General features: G+C 36.6%; 1 protein-coding gene across 2 annotated transcripts in view; it reads right to left on the reverse strand.

The window, feature by feature from the left end:
- Nucleotides 1-5,874: 5,874 nt before the first annotated feature.
- LOC139964130 (protein crumbs-like) overlaps nt 5,875-24,177 on the reverse strand; it is a 44,896-nt gene continuing 26,593 nt past the window's right edge. Inside the window, exons 12-16 of one of the 2 annotated variants that reach the window (XM_071965490.1) lie at nt 22,192-22,536; nt 17,976-18,218; nt 15,753-15,971; nt 13,290-13,543; nt 5,875-12,704 (exon numbers count right to left, since the gene is read on the reverse strand). In XM_071965490.1, the coding sequence (XP_071821591.1) occupies nt 12,480-12,704; nt 13,290-13,543; nt 15,753-15,971; nt 17,976-18,218; nt 22,192-22,536 (1,286 nt within the window). In that variant the 3' untranslated portion in view covers nt 5,875-12,479. The remainder of the gene's footprint in view (nt 12,705-13,289; nt 13,544-15,752; nt 15,972-17,975; nt 18,219-22,191; nt 22,537-24,177) is intronic. The other variant, XM_071965491.1, reaches the window with a different exon arrangement.

Genomic DNA, 24,177 nt, shown 5'->3' on the forward strand with positions numbered 1-24,177 from the left:
GTCTCTATGTTCCGACGTCTCTATGTTTCGACATCTCTATGTTCCGACGTCTCTATGTTCCGACAATTTTTTGGGACTCTAATTCTTTTTACCGAAATTTTTTCGGACTCAATTTTTTTTGGACCCAAATTTTTGACACCTACATGTTTTCGGACCAACTTTTTTCGGACCCAAATTTTTTTTGACCAAACTGATTTAATTTGAGAACAAACAATTAAATTTCGGGTCACAAGCAATTTTCGGTCACAAGCACTATTTGGGTCATAACAAACTTTGGGCCCTTTTTTTCGTGAAAAAAATTTGGTGCGTCCAAAAAATTGTGTCCCCCAAAAAAAGGAAGGTCAGAAAAAACGTTGGTCCAAAAAAATGGAGTCCCCCAAAAAAAATTGGGTCCCAAAATATTTGGGGCCCAAAAAATTAAGTCCCCCAAAAAATTTGGTCCGCAAAATGGGGGACCAAAAAGATTGAGTCTCCAAAAAAAATTGGGTCCGAAAAAATTTTGGTCAAAAAAAATTATAGTCCAAACAAATTGTCGGAACATAGAGACGTCGGAACATAGAGACGTCGGAACATAGAGACGTCGGAAAATAGGGATGTCACCGTTATGTCATTCACGTTACATTGAGACTATAACTGTGTGTTTTAACTGAACGTGTTATGTCATTCTCGTTACATCGAGACTGTAACAATGTGTTTAAAATGTAGATGTTATTTCAAGTGGACTATCAAAGACACCACATATGATCCGTCAGGTGTTACAAAACCTTGGTAATTCACATAAACCACTCCTTACACAATTATAGATAAACATGTCAGTGTTGTAAACTGCTCCGTAGAATATAAAGACCATACCAATTGCTGTCAAAATCTACATTCGTATAACTGTACAATTGGGTCAGCTGCCTTATTGTACTACAATGGGCTCGTGTCGCGCTCAAAATTAAATTTATTATATCTGTCTTCGTTGATGTGTTGCTCAATACCTTTGGATATGACGATACACTGCTCCGTACAACATGTGAAGACATTTTGTATTCGTCCGTCTGACAAGTGAGTGACGTATTGATCAGTTCTTAGTAGGACCGTGAACATCCAAGAGGACTCGCCGAAAACTTACGAGACCACATGGATAGAACTATAAGCAACATCGCAACAATGCAGAAGTACTGTCATATGTTACAGTTTATGAGAACAGTTTTGAATACAATTTAGATAAAAATTATATATTGTGCATACACCGTATTGACTAGTTCAAGACAGCCATGGACGTCCAAAACAAACAATGCCTGGCGGGGATTGGAGTGGATTGGGTGGGGGGGGGGGGTGAGGACAAGCGAACTTCGCCGGTTTCGATAACCGGTGAACGGGACAATAATAATAAAAATAACCCGCGGTAGTCCTGGTAAGGCTGGTGTACACATTTATATACATCTGTTTAAATGGATTTGATCAGAAAACAGTTATAAGGGATATAACGCCGGGTAACAGACAGGCAGGAGAAATATTTCGCACTATCATAGTTGTAAATCCCATCTCAATATCTTGTCACCTAACTCAAAGATATGAATGATTGAATGTAACTTATTTTGAGTGACTAAATCTTCGATTCTTCCCTGGAATGGATCACAGTAGGTGGTCTGTGACGACATAGCGGCAAAGTTTCTTCAAAGGCTTTACTTTCCTACTATAGTATTGTTGATTTACACTTGGAATCTTTGCTTAGCTTTCCAGGTTCTCTGTATTTAGAATTTTGGCAAAATGCAGATTTTTTTTGTAGAAATATTTCTTTCCTCTATGAATGAGTAAGTTAAATATTGTAACATAAAAGAAACCTAAAAAATGAATTGCGAGTAATAACATCATTCACTCTGCTGTTGAATATATACATTCACAAAATATCACCACATTTGAAAAATTTATATCTTCGCGATACGAAGTGCTATGCGGATGTGGTTTCAACCTACTAATGCAGAAATGACCAGCAATTTTTATCAGCCCATCAACTTCAGCCAACGGAGAATACCCCTTTAAAGGGCAGGGCATATCTTACTCCATTAATTTCCTTCACCTCCCCAAAAACGCCCTCCTTCTTACATCAGGAAAATTGAGCTATTCCAATATATGCGAAGGGGTTTTTATTTGCTAAGGTCTGAAAAGAATAAACTTCTTCATACGGGTACGAATATGACAATGTAATTTGGTACGAAATCTAAATGTGGAGTTATTGACTGCTTTGAATCGATGGGATAAACACAATTTCACATCAAGTTAACATAACATAAAACTTACTGTTAAACTATTTAGAACATGTATGTAGTAACCCCCTCTATAAATAATTGACTGTGCGAAAGCGCCACATCACTGTGAGAAAACTCAAAGATGAACTGCTTTATTCCAAAAGTTTGGACGTTTTGAAAATAAAAATGCTAGAAGGTATATATAAAACGTTTACCTCACCTATATTCTGTGAAAGAAGAGATCCTTTATGGTAGATACATTGAAGAAATCGTCAAGTTTGAAGAAAGCTTGAGATTTGTTACACTTAACAAAATATTTGAGTTACACGCAACGGGGGAGACGAAAAGATAGCTCAAGATTCTGCAAGTCTTACAAGATTTGTCATTGGACAGTAAAAACGACGGTCCTACATTTTGTCCAATCACTTTGAAGTTTATATAAATAAAATGAGAATTTTAACATCTTTTGTTATTCTAGAGGTCGAAAGTATTGATTTTTTTGTTAAAGGAATGTGCAGTGTTGCTTTGATTGTAAGATCCTGAATTGATGAAACGGCAAGTATAATACACTGTAATACAATTATTGTATTGGCGAAGAGAGAAGTAAAATTATCCGAATTCCTCTCATTCTTAACTGTCTTAATCACGATTTAAAGGTACATACTTGTAAAGAAATAATTTAATCTACTATTTACCTAAAGGTCGAAGTCAATCGGATGGATAGATAGATGCTGAGATATAGCAAAAGAAAGAATATTCTTAACATTGTAGCATAGGACGTATTTTGATCGTTGCATGTATTTACGGGCGTACTGTGCTGGAAGGAAAGCGAGGGAGTTGATATCTACAACGAAAGAGAGCACAGGTTTTGGTACTGTTTGTGTTTGTTTTTAAATTCTCTCCACAGTCTGTAGAATCCCATGCAGGGAGTGCTATTCACTTTCCCTTTAAGTCAAGCTCTGTTCGAAATGCCAGAGCCGCCTGATCATGCGGTATACGGGAAGTAAAGACCTTTGGAATCTAGTGTGATATGCATTACGTCACCACGATCGTGGATTCCTTGCGATGTATAAGAGATGCTATCAATTGTAATACCTCTATACTGTTCATGTACTTGATTTATACGCTCCAAAGAAACTGTTAATCACTTAATTTGTTCTAAAGAGCATTTAAGACCACCAAACGTCTGAAAACTTTTAACGGATAATCTTTCAGAACCAGGGGCGGGATTCGAGTTGTGAAAGTGGGGGGGGGGGGGGCAAACCTGCCAGCAAGACCATCTAAGCGGAGCGCCACCATCAGTTGGCGCGTAGCGTACAAGACATTTTTTGGCTTTACAAACCCTCCAGATGGCCTGAAACGGCACTTCCCGAGTGCTCTAAGCTGCATGTACCCATCCTTGAAATATGGATCTCATGTCTGCAATTGTATCTAGATAGTTAATTATCGTTTAAAAATTTGAAGAGGATTGATAGTAGAACATATGGTCAGATGGTGATGTACAACTTTTGTTATACGTCACTATCTAAGCGGAGCGCCATCATCGGTTGGCAAGGAGCGTCAAAATTTTCCATGAAAGGTACCCTTAGATCGGTAAAATTAACACCCATATAGGCTTTAAATTGCATCTAAACAATTAATGAACGTGTGTAAATAATTAGGGAGGACGGATAGAAGAACTTATATGGTGATGTACAACTGAAGCTTATACGTCACTATTTAGGCGGTGCACCACCATCAGTTGGCGCGGCGCGTCGAAATTTAAGCAAAAAGGAAATCCTAGATCAGCAAAAATGACACCTCTGGTAACAATAAATCGCATCTAGACAGTTCTTTCCCCCTAAAATTATTAGTATATTGTGCATTGGACCGATCAAGAATATGTTCAGCACCCACTTCGAAATTCTCCCCGCGGTCCCCACTTCTTGGAGCACTTGGCAAATATCGGGGGCCATACCTTTACACCCACCCCCCCCCCCTCCTACCGAAACTGCCGAGTGCTGTATACTGTAACAATGGATTTAATGTGTTACTGTGTTAGTGCCAATTTGTAATTTACATTATTCGATTTGAATTCATCATTCCAGGATTTCGAGCAGTAAAGAAATTACATCGGCATTGCCATTGCATATTGTTGACACGGGGGGGGGGGGGGTGTCATGTGTCAGTGTATTGAATTTAATTATTGATATACCCAATATGCAAATCTGGCTTTCGTAAATCGTTTCTCTGGATTTAGTTATTCAACGCATTCAGTAGAGCAGCAACGTTGAAAATCAATTCCTGAAGCTAGCACTGTAGCACATGCCGCGGATTCATCACATGCAGAATTGAATCGCTAGTTTGTTAGCTCCAGGATTCGTAAACTGTGCTGTGAACCATGTGCTAGCTCCAGCTCCAGTTATTCTGCATGCTTCATGTTACGATGTTAAACACAAATTCGACTTAGATTCGAAACAAATAGGCCAATTGGATAGCTGTTGTGGGGGAATAATTTCGCTTAGGGTTGTACACATTTGTCTGCAAAAGCGACAAAAAAGTGAACTAAGGTCTGGGAAAAAGTGGGGGTGGGGGCAAATGCCCCCTCTTGCCCCCCCCCGTAATCCCGCCCATGTTCAGAACCATGGTCAGATCTGCAAGTAATAAATGGTCAACTGTGCCTTGACCGGGGACTGAACGCAACGGGAGCTTAGGGGTTGCTGTTAAACACAATGTCTGGATCACCAGCAGGATCCAGGACTTTGAATTCTGTTGTGAGGTTGAAAGGCCAGTGGAAAGGTTATATAGACCACTATAACCTCTGGATCTGCGCCTTGAAAAGGGGTCTAGGAATTAGCATAACCTGCAAGTACTGCACAACATGTGCTCATAATAATGGTCATGCGCGCTTGTAAAAGGGGTTCCTCTGACGGTATGTTGTTATAGGTACCGCACCAAAATTAGAGTAGTGTACATCCGCTCGAAAAGTTAACCATTGTCAGATAAAAGAGGTAAAAGTACCTAAGGTAAAGCTTGTTTAAGCATGTTATCAGTTACTGTCATTGTTTGTTCTGCCTTTATATGAAAGAACATAACTCAAAGTACAGATGGTGTGAAAGTAGGGTAGGATCGAAGGTAATATAAACCATTTTATAAAATCTTTGATTAAATGTTGATATTACTCCGAGCGAGCAGATGGAAGGGAGGGGGGGGGGGGGGTTCAGTATGCTAAACTTGCTCCTCTTCTAGCTCAAAATCTAAACGGTCATCATATGGAAGTTTGCAAGTGCCATGATAGGCCAAGATCTCAGCTATCATTTGGTGGGTAGGATATACCAGTTGAAATACAGGTCTTGAAAGTGACGAGTTTAGTGTGTAAGTCAATGGAACATTTAATTGTGGTGTGAGACATATTTGGAGAGGGGTGGGGGGGGGGTATTGAAGAAAATAGCTGCAAAACTTGGAGGTACGAGAAATGTTTAAACGGTGTGTACTGGGGGTTGGGAGGGGGTTGGGTGTCGGAGAACTTTCCTTTCACACAAATTACAGTGGGATTTGGACCATATTGCATAAGTCGCGTATTATCCTGATTATTCAATTTTCATAAGACATAAGATGGTAAGAATGATGGGGGAAAAGAAGAAGAGGGGGCAAGAGCTTTATATTTCTACGGTTTGTATTTCAAATTCTTCTTTCGGAAAAAAAAATGTTGAATACAAAATCGCAGATTACTTGCCTATTAGGAAATACATTAAATATTGTATCTCGAATACAAAAACGAAGAAAACACCTTTTTTCTTTAGATCTATGTAAATACCATTTATCTGTCTAAAAAATAAAACTGTAAAACACTATATGAAAAAGAAATAATGTGGTTAACATGTGACGATACTTACAATAACAACATTAATTATGTACAAATAACTGGCCCATTAAAATCAGTTGCTGAAGCATGACGTAAATCAGTGTTTTTAATGTTTATCAATACTATATGTTTCAGGTATTAATGTCCGATAACAACGCAGTTCAGAAACAGGGAGAAGTTGTTGAAAATATTGAATATAGAAACGTGAAGGTGCTGTCAAAATGTTGAGATCTTTCTGTTTATATAGCAGCAATTTTCAACAAAATGATTAAGTGTTCAGTTATTATATTATCAATTTGCAGCAAAATGGCAAATTCCTTGAATCTAATAAAGTGAGGATTCCAACATTTTGCTGCAAAATGACAAAATGATGATTAATCAAATGTAATAAATTTTAGCAATTTGCATCATAATAATAAATTGAAAACTTTATATATCTCACCCTTGCAATTCAAAATTTTGCAACAAAATGATAAATTTATCAATTCAACATTTTGCAAGGAAATGATCAACTATGATCGCATCAGAATGTTATTATATTAACATTTTGCAGCAAATGATGAATTGATCATTTAACACGTCCACGTTTAAGGTGCCACCACCACAGAGTCCAATTCCTAGGCGTAACGTGCCACTATAAAGGTATTCTTTCGGAATCAAACCGCCAACAACAAGTCATACTCCAACCCCAATAGGTTTATGGAGCCACTATAATACTAACACAGCCTCCAGGGCCATTATGTGACGATCTGTGACGATACAGATGTACTACTTTAATACAATAATCACTAATTAGACATTTCAATAATAAAAGCAATTACATAAAGGAACTAACAGTCTTGCATATTAAGGCTAATGTTTTTGGAGCTAATTATCAGAAACTCAAATGCACTTCTAAAAGGCAATTTAATTTTGCAGTAATGTCAATATTCAGAAAAGAAACAGAATACAATGATACATGAAGGCACTTTACAAGCTAAGGGAAACTTTTAATTAAGTCACTAATTGAAATATCCCCCCCTCCCCTCCCGATCAAAAAAGAAGAAATAAAAGGTTTAATATGGGGAACAATAAAAAACATAAGTAAACAACATTGGGAAATCACAATAAATGAGTAAAAGCTTTGAATACATTAATTAATAAAACACACTCAAGAAATAATTACCCCATGACTTAAAACTAATTAAAGTTAACTTAGAGATTAATATATCAAGACACTTTCTTCCTTTCTATTAAACCCAAGATCACTGTTTTAAGACCTAACACCAACTTGCTACTTTCAATTTTGAATGTTTAAAAAAAAAAATCTTTCAGAAAAATATCCCCAGGGGATGAAACATTTGAATTTTACCAACATCACTGTATGAAAACATTGTCATTATATGAAAACCTGTGTTGTTGTTTGAAATTGAATATATTGAGACTTTATAATTATTTTACATTAACCTTTTTGCTAGTTTAACAGTTAAAATTCCCTCTCAATCATTGCTGTGAACAGGTGCTTTTAAGCCTTGTTACTACATTTAAAGCCGAAATATCATTGCAAAATGTTTCACATTTTGATCAGATTCTTTCAATTTCCTATGAAATACATCGGAATATTACTTTAATATATATGGAATGCCATTTTAAAAATTTCATGTTTTACTTTCGGAATTGAATAACAACATTAAAACAAACTTTAAAGTATCGAGAAGACCCTGTAACTGTTCTATGTAAGGTTGTGATCAAATTGACTGGAACTTTTTGGTATTAACAGTTTATACTATGCTGGACTGGTGTAACTAAATACTTAGTCCAAGAATAACAGAAATATCACCACGGTTGACTTCTTGACAAAACCATGGATGTATCAAGTAATTTTACTGATCACAAGTTAACCAACAAGACAAAAAAAAAAAAAATGTTTACATTTATAGAAATCATGAAAATATGGCAGCTATAAGCATCATGAATATACAGAGACTATATATAAGCATTATGGAAACGCATCAGTAATATTAGCATCATGAAAATACACAACTACATTAGAAGCAATAATAACAAATACCTCTTCTATGCTACAAAAGCTATTCTATTTAAAATATGTGCAGATGGAATGTGCGTATTGATAGCTACTGTATGTGATAATAAATGTGTAAGAATCGACTACTGGAATATATTCTTATCTTTTCTATGTTCTAATTAAATTTTTCTTTTTGGATGGCAGTTTTAATAAAAACCATAGTGAATACAACCGCAAGAAAGAAGAACGGTAACAGACGGCTTGATTATTAGGACAAGGTAAATTTATAAATATATATATATATATATATATATATATATATATATATATGTATATATATATATATATACAGCAGGATATATATACATAGAAACAAAAAACAAAACATACAACATCATGAATACAATTCAATGGAAATACATTAAAATATGATTAAATTTGAAAACTGTGCTGGAGTAATGTACAAAAATATGTAAAATGCAGTTTTATTCCATATTTACATAAAACCCCCCCAAAAATGTGAAAAGTTTGCAAAAAATGTATCGTTTGCAACAAAGTTTGAATACACATAGATGGCAATAAACAGACAAAAATAAAAACATGGGAATAATTTTTGGTGCTTATAACCTTAAACTCGATAATAAGTTGACCCAGATTTGAAGAGAATATTTTCCTTACAGACATGAATTTGAAATAGGTACTGGTTATTTAAAGAGCAGTTTACAAATGGTAATAGATAATAATTTGAATGAATACATTACAATAGGAACTCATAGGAGATCGACCATGTGAATATACTCAAAAAGTACTTTGGATTTAACAAAGATAAACATTTGGCAATGATGTTTGCTGATTTTAGTGAGGACAATTGCAACAAAATCTATTTATTCTAATGTTCTGGTCTTAGATAAAAAAAAATCAACCATAATCTACTTGAACACAAACTGAGGTCTTGTTCACATTTGAGAATTCAATTGAAATCAGGATCTTGTTTTCTCCCTGAGAGGGAATGAAGCATCCTTATTTGAGAATGTTTGATGGATCAATGTCTAACCAGAGGAGATAAAGCTAATGATGGCTGCTATATTACTACCGTGTGTTCAAACCGGCAACGGTCTCTGTTTACGTAGAATTGATGAGAGAGTGTGACCCGGAATCTCACGTCACATGATACTCCCAGCTCAATTTCACAACAATCCTGATCGCCCCTGCAGGGTCCGACTGATCCCCGAAAATTGAGATCAAATATTTGCGAGATCTGATCCCGAGTAAGCCAGTGTTCAGACTACGAAGCTGACCCCCCTTCCAGTTCAGAAAAATACATGCGTTCTCAAATGTGGACGAGACATGAGTTGAATTGTATTATAATAAACGTTTAATACAAAAAGATAAAAACAACATCTTTGAGGTATCTTCCATAATGGAAAGGTTTGACCCACTGAGAATTTGATGACAAAAAGTGATATTAAACTGTTAAGTCTGTCCCACTGAGCGCACTTCTACAATATGACAATAACAGCTTATGCTGACAAAAAGAGTTGTTGCTAAGCACCATACTGTACGTTACTGAATAATACAGTGATAATATTTCATTCATCTTACCGACATATTCAGTCACGAATTTAAACCATTTTATATTAAAAGGTCAAGTAAAAAAATTACGTTATCAATTAAAGTTGAATACAAGTAAAAAACATTAGCTAAAATCATTTCTTTAGACATAAGGCACAGTACTGGTAAAGTTTGATTAAAGTAAAGTTTGATTAAAGGTAAGTATCTGGAAGATACTACTGAATACAGGGGTGCAGTTACTTGTTAACTTAAGACCTGCTTGTGTATGATAAAACCTCCTAACCTGATTCTTATATACAAAGTACACTAGGTATAGGACATAACCTACTATGAATGTGTTGCAGGCCTAAGCTCCATTGGTTCGATCTTTGAAATATATATCCAAAGTATGTTTTGAATGGTGAAAGAAGTTAACCTTTCTTGAAACAAAGCCAACCACTTTAGGAGGAGGGTCTGTTGGCACAGCATGCTGCTTTAGGTACTGTTTGCTACAACAGGGTGTGGGGGGGTGGGATAGGTCTTATGGGCACCGAGAATTTCCTTTATTTCATAGTTTGCTATCACGGTGCAACGTACAGCATGTGTTGAAACACGAGGCTATATTTCACAATTAACAACTAGTGACGTGAGTATATGAAACATTTGGGCTTCATGTAGCAGGCATTTTGTTGGGCTAACAAAAGCAATATTGATTATCAGATTGTCATGTTTCATATTATGAAACTATTTAATCTAAATAAAAAGAAAGTAAAATGATATAAACAGGATGATACATTAATCAGTGAAGGTTTCTCAAAGTAAACCACATTTGTAAAAAAAATGCTAATTTTTGGTTTAAATTTTTGCCAAAGCAATAGACTGCTCACACTGCTTTATAACTCAAAACCCAGCGGGTTGTAACACAGTTCAGTTTAAGTAGGTGTTGAATAGACACAAAGTTCAAGTAGCGAATTCACATTTATGGCAGGATCACATTACAGTGTTATCACACTCATGAGTATATAGCTACACAAGTAAACTCTCAAAACACCTCGATAACCTGTATAGTGTACGGTGCAGTAAAGACTTTGCAGAACTTCAGTGGTTAGTAAAAACTGTTCTTCTCCTACATTGACAATGAATCTAAAAAGAAAACACCCTGGTCCCCTGTTTATCGCACCTAATGACAACACTTTCAGATCTTATGACATTGCCATAATCTACACAGATGTGCATCTCAAAGTTTCTAGAATAAATAAATGTAAAATTCTTGACGTTATGGTCACGTAGATCTAAAAGACATCTACTGTACACTTTTTGTTTAATAGCTTCCTTGTTAAAAACATTTTATAAGCACCTCTATTCATATTAAAGCCTGTGTAGGGCACTACTAGTCTAGTTATCCAATATTTGCTGACAAAGTTTCAACTGCACAGAAATTGCATAGTTCATTAAACACATGTGTGACTATCCACCAAATGGAGGTGCGGGGTGGGGAAGAATAGATACAGCCTATACCATGCCAGTATACAGTGAATATAAATGCTGTGAATGGTTAGGTGGTAGAGCTAAAGACAGGCAGAGACAGGGAAAGTTATTTGTTGATTTGGTGAAGGTACTGGTCATTTTGAGTGATTAGAAACACCTGTCCTGCATTTCACTACTGCGCGGACATGACCAGAGTCCACTTTCCACTTATGTACACACTGGAGTAAGGCCTCGTTAACATCAGACCTCAAGCACGGCGTTGAACCTTGGGCTCAATGTTCAATTTGTAATGTCAATGCGGATCAGACCCCTGGAATTGAACACTTCTACAGACTAAGGCCCAGCAGAGCTCACGCTGGTTATCAAATATTTAATACAAACGCTGTTTGAGCTAGCCAGGTTAAGCAGTTGTTGTTTGTTGTGCATGTAACTTGACACAATAGTAGTAGATACTTGAAGCAGTGCTGCACATCACAGGGATTATGTTTCTTACGCCTTTTCTGCTGTTCATGGAACCTCAATGTCCTATTTGGTAAGGGCGAGCACTGGGTTTGCATGGGTGTGGTCTAATGTAAACTCGCAAGGGTTGAAAGTCTATTCAACGCTGTGCCGGATCTGATCCGTAATGTCACTGCAGCCTTAGATCATAAATGACAAACCATGGTCTATCTATGAAAATCTTTGGTTATCAAATAGCAATGACTTTCAGCTTATTGCACATTGTCCAATGAGAACTAAAACTTGCAGGTTAATTGTGTAACCAGTTAATTAATACTATAGTGAAGAAGCCAATATTCAAATTCAATCAATCAATAGCCTTTCACCATTACACAACCCTAATTCCTTTGATTAAGGATTCATTCTCTTGGTGCATTTGTGCTTGCTTACATTTCACCTGTCTCTGGTCTTTAAAGGTTACCGTAGGTACTCATGCCAAACGTTTTGTATGAAAGACCTTCTGATCTACATACACAGTCCTGGTCCAGTTCTGAAGAGACCAATAATATCTCTCTTTGTGAATTTTTTCATTGCTAGGTGAAAAATGAAAGTTTATATGGTGTTCACACAATGGTGTGCATCTATTAACATGGCAACATGATTAAGGGTTGACACGTGGGATCACCAACAATATATCCATGTTTTTTCCATGACTGACTGGCAGCTACATCATCGATACATGACTATTCCTGATCATTCCATGACCACTATTGACCTATCTACTCCTTCAGGCTAAAGGTTTCTCATCACCACCGGGAGGGCAATAAAGCCATCTACGTTAATGCCCAGCTTTTGCCCTTTGCAATAAAGACACTTTCTGGTTGTGCAGATACCAAAAATACCTTAAACTGCACAACTAGATGAGCCTTTCAGGAGGTGGCAGTTTGAGGACGTTGTCCATTTCCACTCGAGAGCCGGACATCTCCTGCCGACTGGGGCTGTAGGTGCCGGCCGTCGCTCTCTGTTCACGGATGTTTATGAACAAGATGACGGCGATGATAAATAGGACCAGCAGCACGACGCCAGCGATAATTCCACCAATCAGAGGCCAGTTAGTACTGTTTGGATCTGGCCCAATGAACTGAAAGAGGAAGGACAATTTGGGAAAAAAATTTGAAACGTTTTTACATATATGGTACTGGAATCACTAGAATCTTGTCTTTCTGTTCTTGCTTGATTACGAGACCTCCGTTAGTTTTCATGTGAGGACGTTAACGATCAACTCTGATAGAATGTATGTTGATAGTGATTGCTGCATGTAGGTCTCCTTTGAGATTGCTTGCTTCCTTTCTGCAAGTTAAGTGAACCTCTATTCTTCTCCCATCAAACATACTATTGGAGACCAGAAAAATGTTCTGATACAAGGGGGTAATGGAAGTCGGGTAGGTCTAGGTTAGGCATCAGTTGTATTATTCCTGGAAGATGCATTTCTGGTTACATTCGACCTATTGTCAGTTTTTGTTATGCTGCAAAAGCAAACCAGCTGCAACAAATGATAAAACGTAAGAACGTATCAATGGAGCAAATAAGTATTATGCTGTTATTAATCTCTACTGAAATCTTGTCGTAACTTTAAAATGATTTTACCGTCAAATTATGCCATGAAATGATAGCCCGACTCATCGCAGAGACCATTGATAAACTTGCTGATCAATGATGTTCTTACCGTTTCACAAATCGTTCCGCTGAAGTTGTCTGAACATTTGCATACCGGCATATCAGTTCCATTCTGGGAGCAAGAACCACCATTCTCACAAGGGTTATCAAAGCAAACATCCATTTTGTCACAGAAAGTGCTCGTGTAAGGTTCGATACATTCACACTTGAAGTCACCAGGCAAGTTTTTGCAAGTTCCGCCATTCAGGCATGGACTAGAGGAACATTCGTCAATGTCCATTTCGCAAAAGCTTCCATTGTATCCTGTGAATTGAAATTTTTTTTTTTAGAAAAGATGAATAGAAGGTCTTTCCTTCAAGAATAACCATGACATACCCTCAATAAACTGTTCAAACAATTGGGGATTGCTTCACATGATGAATTAACATGAAATTATTGGGGACTTTTTTAAACATGTATCTGTAATTTGGTTAAGGTTACTGACTGTCAATATCTTAAGACTTCATCATGTTGTCATGTTGTCAGAGGTACCATAATTTGGTAGAATATTGATACACAATTTGGCAGGAAGTAAATGAGTACCACTTAACATTAATGTTATGGATGAAACATGAACCTGATAGGCATTTCATCAGATCAATTTGTACTGCACACATCAATGGAATTGGCTAGATTTGGACAAATTCTTCTATTGGGTGGACCATAGGGTTGGGCGATATATCGAAAATTATTATTACTATCGCGATAATTTTTTTTCAAGATGACATTTTTTGAGGATTGAACATATGACGATAATTTCTTGTGAAAGAAATTTCAAATAAATGTGGAAAAAAAATGCGATTATCCTTTTCCGTTTTATGTGTAAATGTTATTCTAGCATTCCATGGTTGAGAAAGTTGGAAAGAAATAAAGTTTATCAACTTCATTTACTGACTTTTGAACTTCGTAAAATAAAAACGTCTTTTACAACATTGACTGTAGTCTGTATAGAGAGAAAAACTCTGAAAATCAGTAGAGAAATTACCAATTGTGTACGCACAGTAAGTTGGTTCACCTTTCAAATTTTACCAAAGATCAAGCAAAATACTTTCGAAAAATTCACGCGAAACTGGCATATCGTGCTAAATGCAACTAATGTCATGTAAACAAGGCTCTAGTTCACCCATTTATGAATAAACCATGAGTCCACATCTGGTGTTAAGCGGGAGAAAAAGAAAGTATTTTCTAGAAATTCCCCCCCAAAAAAAGGAAAAATTAATATCCTACCATAGTTAAGAGTATAGTAAATAGCCTAACCACTTCGTCGGTTACTGATCTCACGTAACAACAAAAACATAACTTATCGTATTTTGCAAAGTTGACGTTTTCTACAAGGACATGGAAACAATATTTAGCATTTAGTTAATCATGCAAAGTGGCGTAAAACATGGGATTGCAAGGTTTACTTTCATAAAGATGGCCATACTGTAGCTATTGGGGCCTTGATATCGTGCTATGTCTGGTATACTGTAGACTGCCTCGTGTATCATGGGGAATAGATTGTTTTGTTCATGCGGAGGAGTCAGTTGGCTTGAGGTGTGTTTTTCTTACCATAGTGTTATGGGGATATTTACCTACTTTTCTTGAACGTCTAAGATCATATTTCGCATAACTTTACCGATCCTTTATTGACTGACCTAAGTTATTCTAGAGTGGAGCCAAAATAGTTTACTCCATGAAAAGTTTTTTGGAAATGTGCCAAAAATGTTAACAAACAGGTGTTAGACAGGGAGGGGGTTGTTTGGCAAGGTACCTGGGAAAATTCGCAGCACATGTACTGTAGCCTACCGTGATATTTAAGTAGGGGTAAACACTGCAGTTGTAAACTGATGTACGTATAGTGCACGCTGTTCATTGTTAGGCAGTCTAGAAACAGGTCTTTACCGAACGTAGTTTGTTTCATATATATCCAAAGTTTTGTAAGTTAAACTTTTTAAAGATTGTAAGACAGATTCAGTTATTTTCATTTTATCACATAATATAGCTACTCTAACTTGTCATTTCAAAATTTTCATCAGTTTTGTGACAAGTTAAATTTAAAAAGTTGTCAGTATTTTGAATCCTCAACTTACGAATTTTTATCGCCAGACACGCAAAATACTAAAATTTTCCGTGGTTATTTATTTATTTATTTTCAAGGGAACAGTTCATAACAAACTCAGATATTCTCTTTGAATGTCCCCACCATATATCTCTCTTTCTTCGTCCACTCAAAGCTCGACATTTACGCTAATTCTGATAGAGGTAAAATTATCGTAATTATCGAAATATCGCGATAATTTTTGAACTACTTATCGTGACGTTAAAAAGCAAATATCGCCCAACCCTAGTGGACCGTGATATTTTAACTGACCAGGGGGAACCCACATGATAACAGAAGGAGGTAGGGAGATGGGTAAGGAGCAAAGGTAAGAAGCTTAATTTTCATTTTTTAACCCTTTTCCCAAACTGTTCTAATTATTTCTTGTCTTACCAGTATTTGTACAATTACAGTAATATCTTGTTATCTCGTCCACACATTCACCGTTAGTACAGTTGTTGTTTTCGCAGTCGTCAATGTTAACTTCGCAGTTGGTACCGTTGAATCCAGGAGGGCAGTCACACTCGTAGGTAAAGTCAAAATCAGTGCAGTTGGCTCCGTTCTGACATAGATCGCTGGCACAATTTGGTAGTGGAGTTTCACAAAAATCACCTGTTGTTGATACCAAACAAAGGAATAATAATAAGAACTATGATATTCGATTTATATTTCACTTTACACTTGCGATAGGTTTCAAAGCGTTTTAAAGACGTCAATGATAACCTGTCCCAGAGATAATCCCTCCAGGCGGCTGCAGTTATTTACTGCGCCCAATGACAAGTTACCTCACAGGTACCCACTTAACCCCTGGGTGGACAGAGGCAATTGAGATAAAGCATCTTGCCCAAGGATATAACATAATGAACTAGGTAAGGATCGAACCAGCAATCCTTGGATCACAACGACCACCACGCTCTCACACTTTATCTTATCTGTATATCTTTATGTTATCTTTATGTTATCTTATCTAATAACTTATCTGACATAAACATTATTGACCAATTCCTTTCCAAGATTTGAAAATTTCAAAGTGATATATGCAAAATGTACCAATATCAAAGTATTATATAATTTTCTAAGCCGAACAGAACTTGTAATAACCAAATATAAAAAAAAATGTAAAAAATACAGGAGGAATTTCCTTGCAAATTTTGTTGCATACATGTCTGTTATTGTGCATTTCTTTTTGCCATGTTTAAATCAGATTAGTGATCATCATCGGTGCACTGTGCAACATCTCAAGATGACTTGTTGGTGGTGTTCAACATGTTGATTTCTTAACGATACTATTGTATAACAGCTAATAAACAGTTACCCAACTAATAATACACAGTATATATCCTAACGACAAGCAAAATTAAAGGAAAAACACTGAAATACAAAGAAACATGAAAAAACAAAACATAATCAGGTGGTTAAACATGTCTTCTGATACACTTGGAAGAATATGGGTAACATCTCCTAAAACATTACTATATAGCAGATCTTCACACATGGAAAAGTTTGAATTCAGGACTACTCTACTTTTTCAGTATTTTCTTGACTTACCTGTATACAAACTTCATATACTAAATCAGAGGACAGACTTCTCCCTTTCTTTTCCACAAGGAACACAATATAACTTGACGGATAATTAGCGTACTGTAAGCATTCCCACATGAAGTGAATCAAGCATATATCAGCAATTTTACTTGAGCTATGCCAGTAGCAATGACCTCTGCATGGGTGACTTGATTGGAAGTATTACATGCACAGTTAAATGTACATATTGTACAGTCTGTATACAGAGTGCTTACTGCATTCATATGATACTGTCGCTAAATATACTGTTAACGTCAAGAAATATATATATATGTACTGCATATATGAAAGGTATATTGACAAGGCTTTGTTTGCATACCATTTGAACTTTGTTCTGCATTTTTTATTTGAATCAATAGAACTAAAAATTGATACACCTCCGGGGTAAAAATTTATTGTTCAAATTTAGTGTAGCATGTTTGAAGGTTCTGAGTTTTGCCCCTTTAGGCCCCTGTACACGTACAAAACTGTTATAAACATACATACTTTGCACTTGCACAGCAATTTGACAATTTAGTGTAGCATTTTTGCGATGTGATAAATTATTCCCTGACCTCTGTATGAGTCAATAGTACTGTCAAATATGGTACTTTTCCTCTATCCAGTAATACTTATTGTTCATGTGAACAGGTTTTCATATCTTTATATGACTTACTAACATTTCCCCCCCCCCCCCCTCATTTTTCCATTTATTTATCGCAAGTATAAATATCAAAATATTTATAGACAGGAGAATCAAAGGCTTATCATGTAGTATTGAAGTATTGAAGACCTGAGTATTTCATGACAGGTACAGTATATTGAAGAAAGTATAAAGATATATAAATGTAAATATTCATGTAAAAATAAGAAAATAAAAAGGTTACATGTGCATATTGCATACCTTACACACTTAACACTCAATTGAGTACCACAAATACTGCTTACATGATACAAGAACAGTTATCAATGACGACATGTTTCTGATAAAGACAATCTTTTGGCAAAGAATTTCTTTCAAAATTAATGAGCAGTGAAAAAAAAAGTGATATATACCGCCAAAACCAGGAACACAAGTACACTCCGGGCCGGCTAGGGTGTTGTTACATGTGGCGCCATTCTGGCACGGAGAACTGGCACACCAGTCGATTTCATTTTCACATAGGGTACCGTTATACCCCTGAAGGCACTCACATCCTCCAGTAAAAGATAGCTCGTCTTGACTCAATGTCTGCATACACTCGGCACCGTTCTCGCAATCAAGATATGCGCAAGGACCTTTGAACTGACAACGGTCACCTGAGAAAGTAATGCAAAGACTGCTAGACGAGAATGAAGTTCAAACCACCTGCTCACAAAGAGGACATTTTCCTAACATTATAAAAAATTTTGTTGGAGACTGCAAAATGAACACAAGATGATGATGTGCTGAGCAAATGAAAAAAAAAAGGAGAAACATCCAAAAAACAACACAATAAAAGGCTTTAAAATCAATGACAATGAATGAGGTGAGAAAGTTTGGAAGAAACCACTAGCAGACCAATGAAATGACTTCAAAGTTTAAAACATGGAACAGTTGTCAACATTTGTTAATTGGGATTTAAATACATTGGGGTAGTCAAAGCTATTCACAATAATTTTAATTGATATTGCAGCCAAAACAATCACACCAAAACTTTCATCATAACATTGACTATAAAATGACTCCATTGTCGACAAAAAACACAAAAGCAGCCAGATAGTTCCAGTTGGAATAATTGCTCAACTAAGATGTGAGGCACTGGCTCAGAAGCACAACATGGGTGACGCTTTATGAACGGGCGATAGCGGTAGATGCAACCAATGAAAATATGAAATGCTCTGGCCTGACAACTATTACTCAAAACTCAGAAAGACAATCGGACCATGGAATGACAAAAAGTGCTGCTACAAGCAATGAATATTAAATGACGACTATTAAAACTCAGATTCCACTGATGAGATGAGAACATGAAGTAGAAATAAGAGTGTGAGCATCAAGGGATGACCCTCAAGTAAAATGGTGCTTGCGTCACCTTCCACTTGGAAGGCGAGACAGGCAGTAGGGAACAGTAGGGGAGAGGGGGAGTCAGTTACAATCAATGAAGGTTCCCTTGAACGAATGAGACATTCTTCAGCTTTAGTTTCATTCAGCTAATTTTATTCAATAATAAATATTATGAAATTATGACTTTAAATGTGTCTGGGATGTGGGTTTCATTTTTTTTTAAATCACAGACATTTCATTTTTGTAGGATTGAGTTTGTTCATTTGAGAGTCATGGGGAAGATGGTAAAAGGACCAACAGGTTGCCATGGCATCCTCCGTATCAAATATATAATAGTCGTATCCTACTTAATATGCTCAAATATTACAACTTAAAATAGTGCTTCAATAATGTGCTGGCATAAAACTCAAATATAGTTACGAGATCTGTTGCTACATACGGCATTTTGAAATGACTTTGTAGAATGTGAAGCATTCTAAAAGTGTAGCATGCATAATAAATCCCTTTTTTAATTCCATTTCCCCCCCCCCCCATGTCTTTGGCTACTGTCTGAGATCTTGTGATATAAACTCTTCATTGTCTCGTTGTTATTAAATGAAAGAAACGAGGGACTTGCTAATTAAAGTTAAAACTGAATTTTACTTTCCTTTTGTTTAATCTTTTAGCTCTTTTGGAACAGGAAAACAATAAGTTTCCAGGAAAATAACAAAACAAGCATCACTGGGTTTTGTCACAATGAAAATCACAAACACATTTCTACCATGATGCAAACAGGCGTCTGAAACTGTCATTATATTCTGGAAAAGTGCGATCTAAGTTTCTAGAAAACTGGTTATTTTAACATTTCTACCAATTTATTCAAGTGTTACTATACAGTCATTGTAAACTCCGTCTTTTAAGTTTACACTCTGGTGCTTTTCACTTTGACTATAAATCCTCAAAGAATCTTCAAGGTGATTCTGTTTTCAGCTGATTGCTCATTACCATCATATAAACTAGGTCACACTGGCTCAAATGGGAATCAATGACATACTCATTTTCAAGAGATAAAGTACAAAAGTATCTCTAAAAGTTCCATTCATGAAATTCGTAAGTTCAAACTATAAACTGAAGTGTCTGAAGCCGCTTCTATGGCTAGAAGAAATTATCAAATTAATAATTTATAATAACAAGAAGAATAAAATGTTAAAGTCAAGCCAAAAGCATACATTTGGGGGGGGGGGGGGGTGGAGAGCAGGACTTTTCTGAATCATTTAATAATTCAATTTGTAGTCTAGTGCCTGTTTTTTTAGCATTCATAATATTTTTCTTCCTTTCCCCACCCCCCCCCCCACCCCCAACTTTTCCCTAGTGACAGTGTATTAGTTGTAAATAGCAATTACAGATTTGAAGCTGCTTTTTTGTGTTAAATTTACTCAACAATTTAACCAAATCCTCTTTCAATGTTTCTTAAAATATGCAAATTGACAATATTAATTATCTCTCCTACATTTCCCCACCAAGGATGTCAGCCAGGAATGAATGAAATGTATTCCATTCTCAACAATTTGTCGTCCAAATGCTTTTATCATACCAGTAATATTGCATTTGAAGACTTCTGAGATGCGTCTTTTACTTGATTATCTGAGATGATGCTTGATCAATCATGCTTAACAAACTAAAGAGTTGTGGGATTTTAGCATACAACAGCATCTACACAGGGGAACCTATTGTGATATAATTCAAAAAGTTGCCTGTGCATAAGACATCGTCATGGCTGTTGTTAATTATACTGAACTGAGTTGTCTGTGAGCTAAACTTAGCACTACATACAGGGCTGTTATAGATCCCTGCTGTTAATGCAGGCCCTCACTAAACAAAGGCCCCACAATTTCAGACCGGGGTACTCTTCGATTTGTACATATCCTTGTTTAAAATACAAGCTCTCGAAAAGAGTTAACCAAAATTGACTGGTTTGGGTAAATTTGCGAATGAAGATACTTTAACAGCCATCTCCTATGTACGTGCAAACTCCAATAGACCTTTAGCTTATAAAATGGTATCATACTTGCAAATGCCTCTCCCCCTCCCCTCCTCCCCCTCCCCGGGTCACTGCCCCTCCTATTCCCAGTCTAATATTCAGAAGCTGTACTCGGGTGTTATTACATGTATTAGGGCTTCTCAATGGAGTGCATTCATTCTGTATAAGAGGGTGGTAAGAGAGGACTGATGTCATCCCATCTACTCCCAACCATAAAAACCAGGGATGTGTTCTACTGACATGATCGTACTGAAAACAATGGGCTGCTCCTGAACAAGTTTCCTAAGATTACATTTCATGTGACTTTAATACTACAAGTCAAATTGTATCCTTTCTAAATCCCACCTATAAGGAACTTTATTCAAATTGTTGCTATTAATGATGGCATGCCACTTGTCTTAAAAAAATAGCTAAAAACACTACATAAACAGGCAGATTGCTACACAAGTGCATACACAAAACATAGACTGTATGGCCCTGTGGTAATATATGGAATACACAATATTTCTTTATATATTTATTTTAAAACTGCATTCAGTCTTATGAGAAAATTTCACCTTTCCAGTATCTAAAGGATCATTTGGTGAGCCAAAAAAAAAGGACAACTTAGGCAAAGACAAGATGATTTTGGATCCTGAAGTTTAGACTGATAAAGAGAAACAGTTACAAATAAAAGAAATAAAAAAATATAACCTTTGCAAAACTGTGTAATGTTATTTCCAGTCAGACCACATGGCTCTGTGAACTATGTCACAGTTCATTAGGGGTATGCATTGCAGATCTGTGACTACCCTCAGGAAAACCTAAGGTTCCAAGAATGTATTTGAGTAGTTCTCTAACAACAGCCTGTTTAGATTCCTTGTTGACAAAACTAATTTTTTGTTGCACTTGTTCAAGTTGTTGTAGGTTTATAATGTCAGTACATCTTTTATGAGACGTTATATTCTCCACATCGACTAGATCGATGGGGGCCCTTAGTACAATCTACATCTCATCCTGGGGTTAAGTAAAGACACAAACTGAATGTTCTTCCTCACATTATTATGTTTACAGAGAATGTCAACAATACACACAAGTATCACTGGGTGGGGTGCCTCTGACAGGGTGCAGTCGATACAAACTTTACTGTGGGTGTTCTGTCGAGATGATATCAAGAGATAAAAACGTGACGTGCAAATAAACAAATCTTAGGAAGGGGTGAAAATACCGTAAGTTTACATTCGTACCTTCTACGAATTCCGGGCAGAGGCAACTCCAGAGTGACCCACCGGCTTCCTCTTCGCACGTGCCGTTGTTTTGGCAAGATGTTACGAGGGAGCAATCCACCATATCACAGGTGGACCCTGAGTATCCCTCTGAACAAGTACATGAGTAGTTTGTACCATTTAGGGCAGTACATTCCCCCCCATTCATGCATGGATTGGCAAGGCATGGGTTCAACTCGCAATTAAGACCAGAGTAATTATCTGGACAGGTACATTTGTAGGCGCCAGGGTAGTCAATGCAAGTGGCCTCGTTAAGGCAAGGACTATCACGGAGGCATTCGTCTATATCCCGCTCACATGTCTTCCCTGTTCAAAAGTTTCAAAAGACCGTACTTTTTTGGGTTTTTTATATTTGTAGTGCGGTGTCTTGGGGAGGATCCTCTCGGAAGTTAAGAGAGGGCCTTTGTTAATAGAAACTACCGTGTGGCAATTAATGTTAGTTTCACAGACAGAAGCAAGAGGCATTAAAAGCGGTTAATGCGCAACGCACACACAAAAGGGTGTAGTAAAAAAGACCTCACAAATAGCACAGCCAAAGGAACATATAAAACAACAAAAGCGGTTAATAGAGAACATTGGTAAGAAATTTACAAAGAGTTGAAACGACCAAGCAGGCGATATGCTAGATGGGAGCAGTCGCACAGCAATTATGCAGAAACGATAATACTTTAGTTATACTATCTATTTAGAATTATGTAGATCTATGTATGTATACTACAGATATAGATTTATATAATATAAATAATATCTATCGAGATATAGATCTTCAAAAATATATATTATACTATAGAGGTAATACTATAGATATAATAATCTTAGAGTTAGATAATACTGTAGTTCCTGTGCTTGTTTCACTTTTCACACTGTCATCATGTAATGGGGTTGAAAGACCCTCCTAAGTCTACATTTATGATAATCCATCCCCTCCCCCCCCCCACCCCTCCCAATTCCCTTTGCTTTTTCCTTTTACCTTACTGGTTGCTTATTCTGAAGCTTGTCAAACCGGCTGCATTAATTTGAGGTCAAAATTGTAGATATAACATAGCAAACGTAGATATATCATAGCAAACACAAAATCCTTAGGTGAAGAATATTTCCCCATAAAACCTATCATCCAGTCACCTCTCTATCAGAATATTCCATGCCTAATTCATCAATTACTGATAGGTCATTTTATCATCACCTTGACACCATGAAGCAAACTTGGCCAGGTTAGACCAAAACTTTGAAATATATACTACCTCACGAAAACGTTAAAGAAATGTCCCAACCTTTTTGCGTGGAAAATCAAATCAAAAACGTACGACTGAGCAGGCTTTTGAATTTTGGACTTGCTTTGTTAAATTTTCCATTCCAATCAACCAAAAGTGGGGGTGAAAGGAACCATGGGAAGTGATGAGGATGAGTAATTCTCACTGCTAGGTTAGGTTTTAAGTATTAAGTCTCTTTATCAATGCAACTTCAGTTGATTTACCTTAATTTTGGTCATGGGAAAATCCTAATTTTATGGTATGTCAAAGCTTCGAACAGAACGTAATGAAAATATCAAATATCTATAGATATATGTTAGATATTATGGTAAATTATTAATTCTACAAAACATCAAATGGGCTGAAATTGTAGCATGAAGTAGTGTTTATTGATTGAGAGAGGCTCAAAACAGCATTGGTGATGTCCATCAGGAATGCTATAATTTTATAAAATCATTGTTTCTATTTAAAGGCAAAATGTACTGAATTATATTACCCAGATGTAAATGCTACCCAGGGGATACAGTTTTAATGGAAGGGTGTTGTGGAGGGAGAGAGAAAGGAGTGGAAAGAGGGGAGGGAGGATGTGGTGGGGGGGGAGGGAGGATGCCAGAGGTTACATACCATTTACATCACCACACAGATGCTGCACATTGATGAGTTCCTTTGATGACAATCAACAGTAGTAATTTGAGTG

The sequence above is a fragment of the Apostichopus japonicus genome, chromosome 22 (assembly GCF_037975245.1).
Source record: "Apostichopus japonicus isolate 1M-3 chromosome 22, ASM3797524v1, whole genome shotgun sequence".
Lineage (NCBI taxonomy): Eukaryota > Metazoa > Echinodermata > Holothuroidea > Aspidochirotida > Stichopodidae > Apostichopus > Apostichopus japonicus.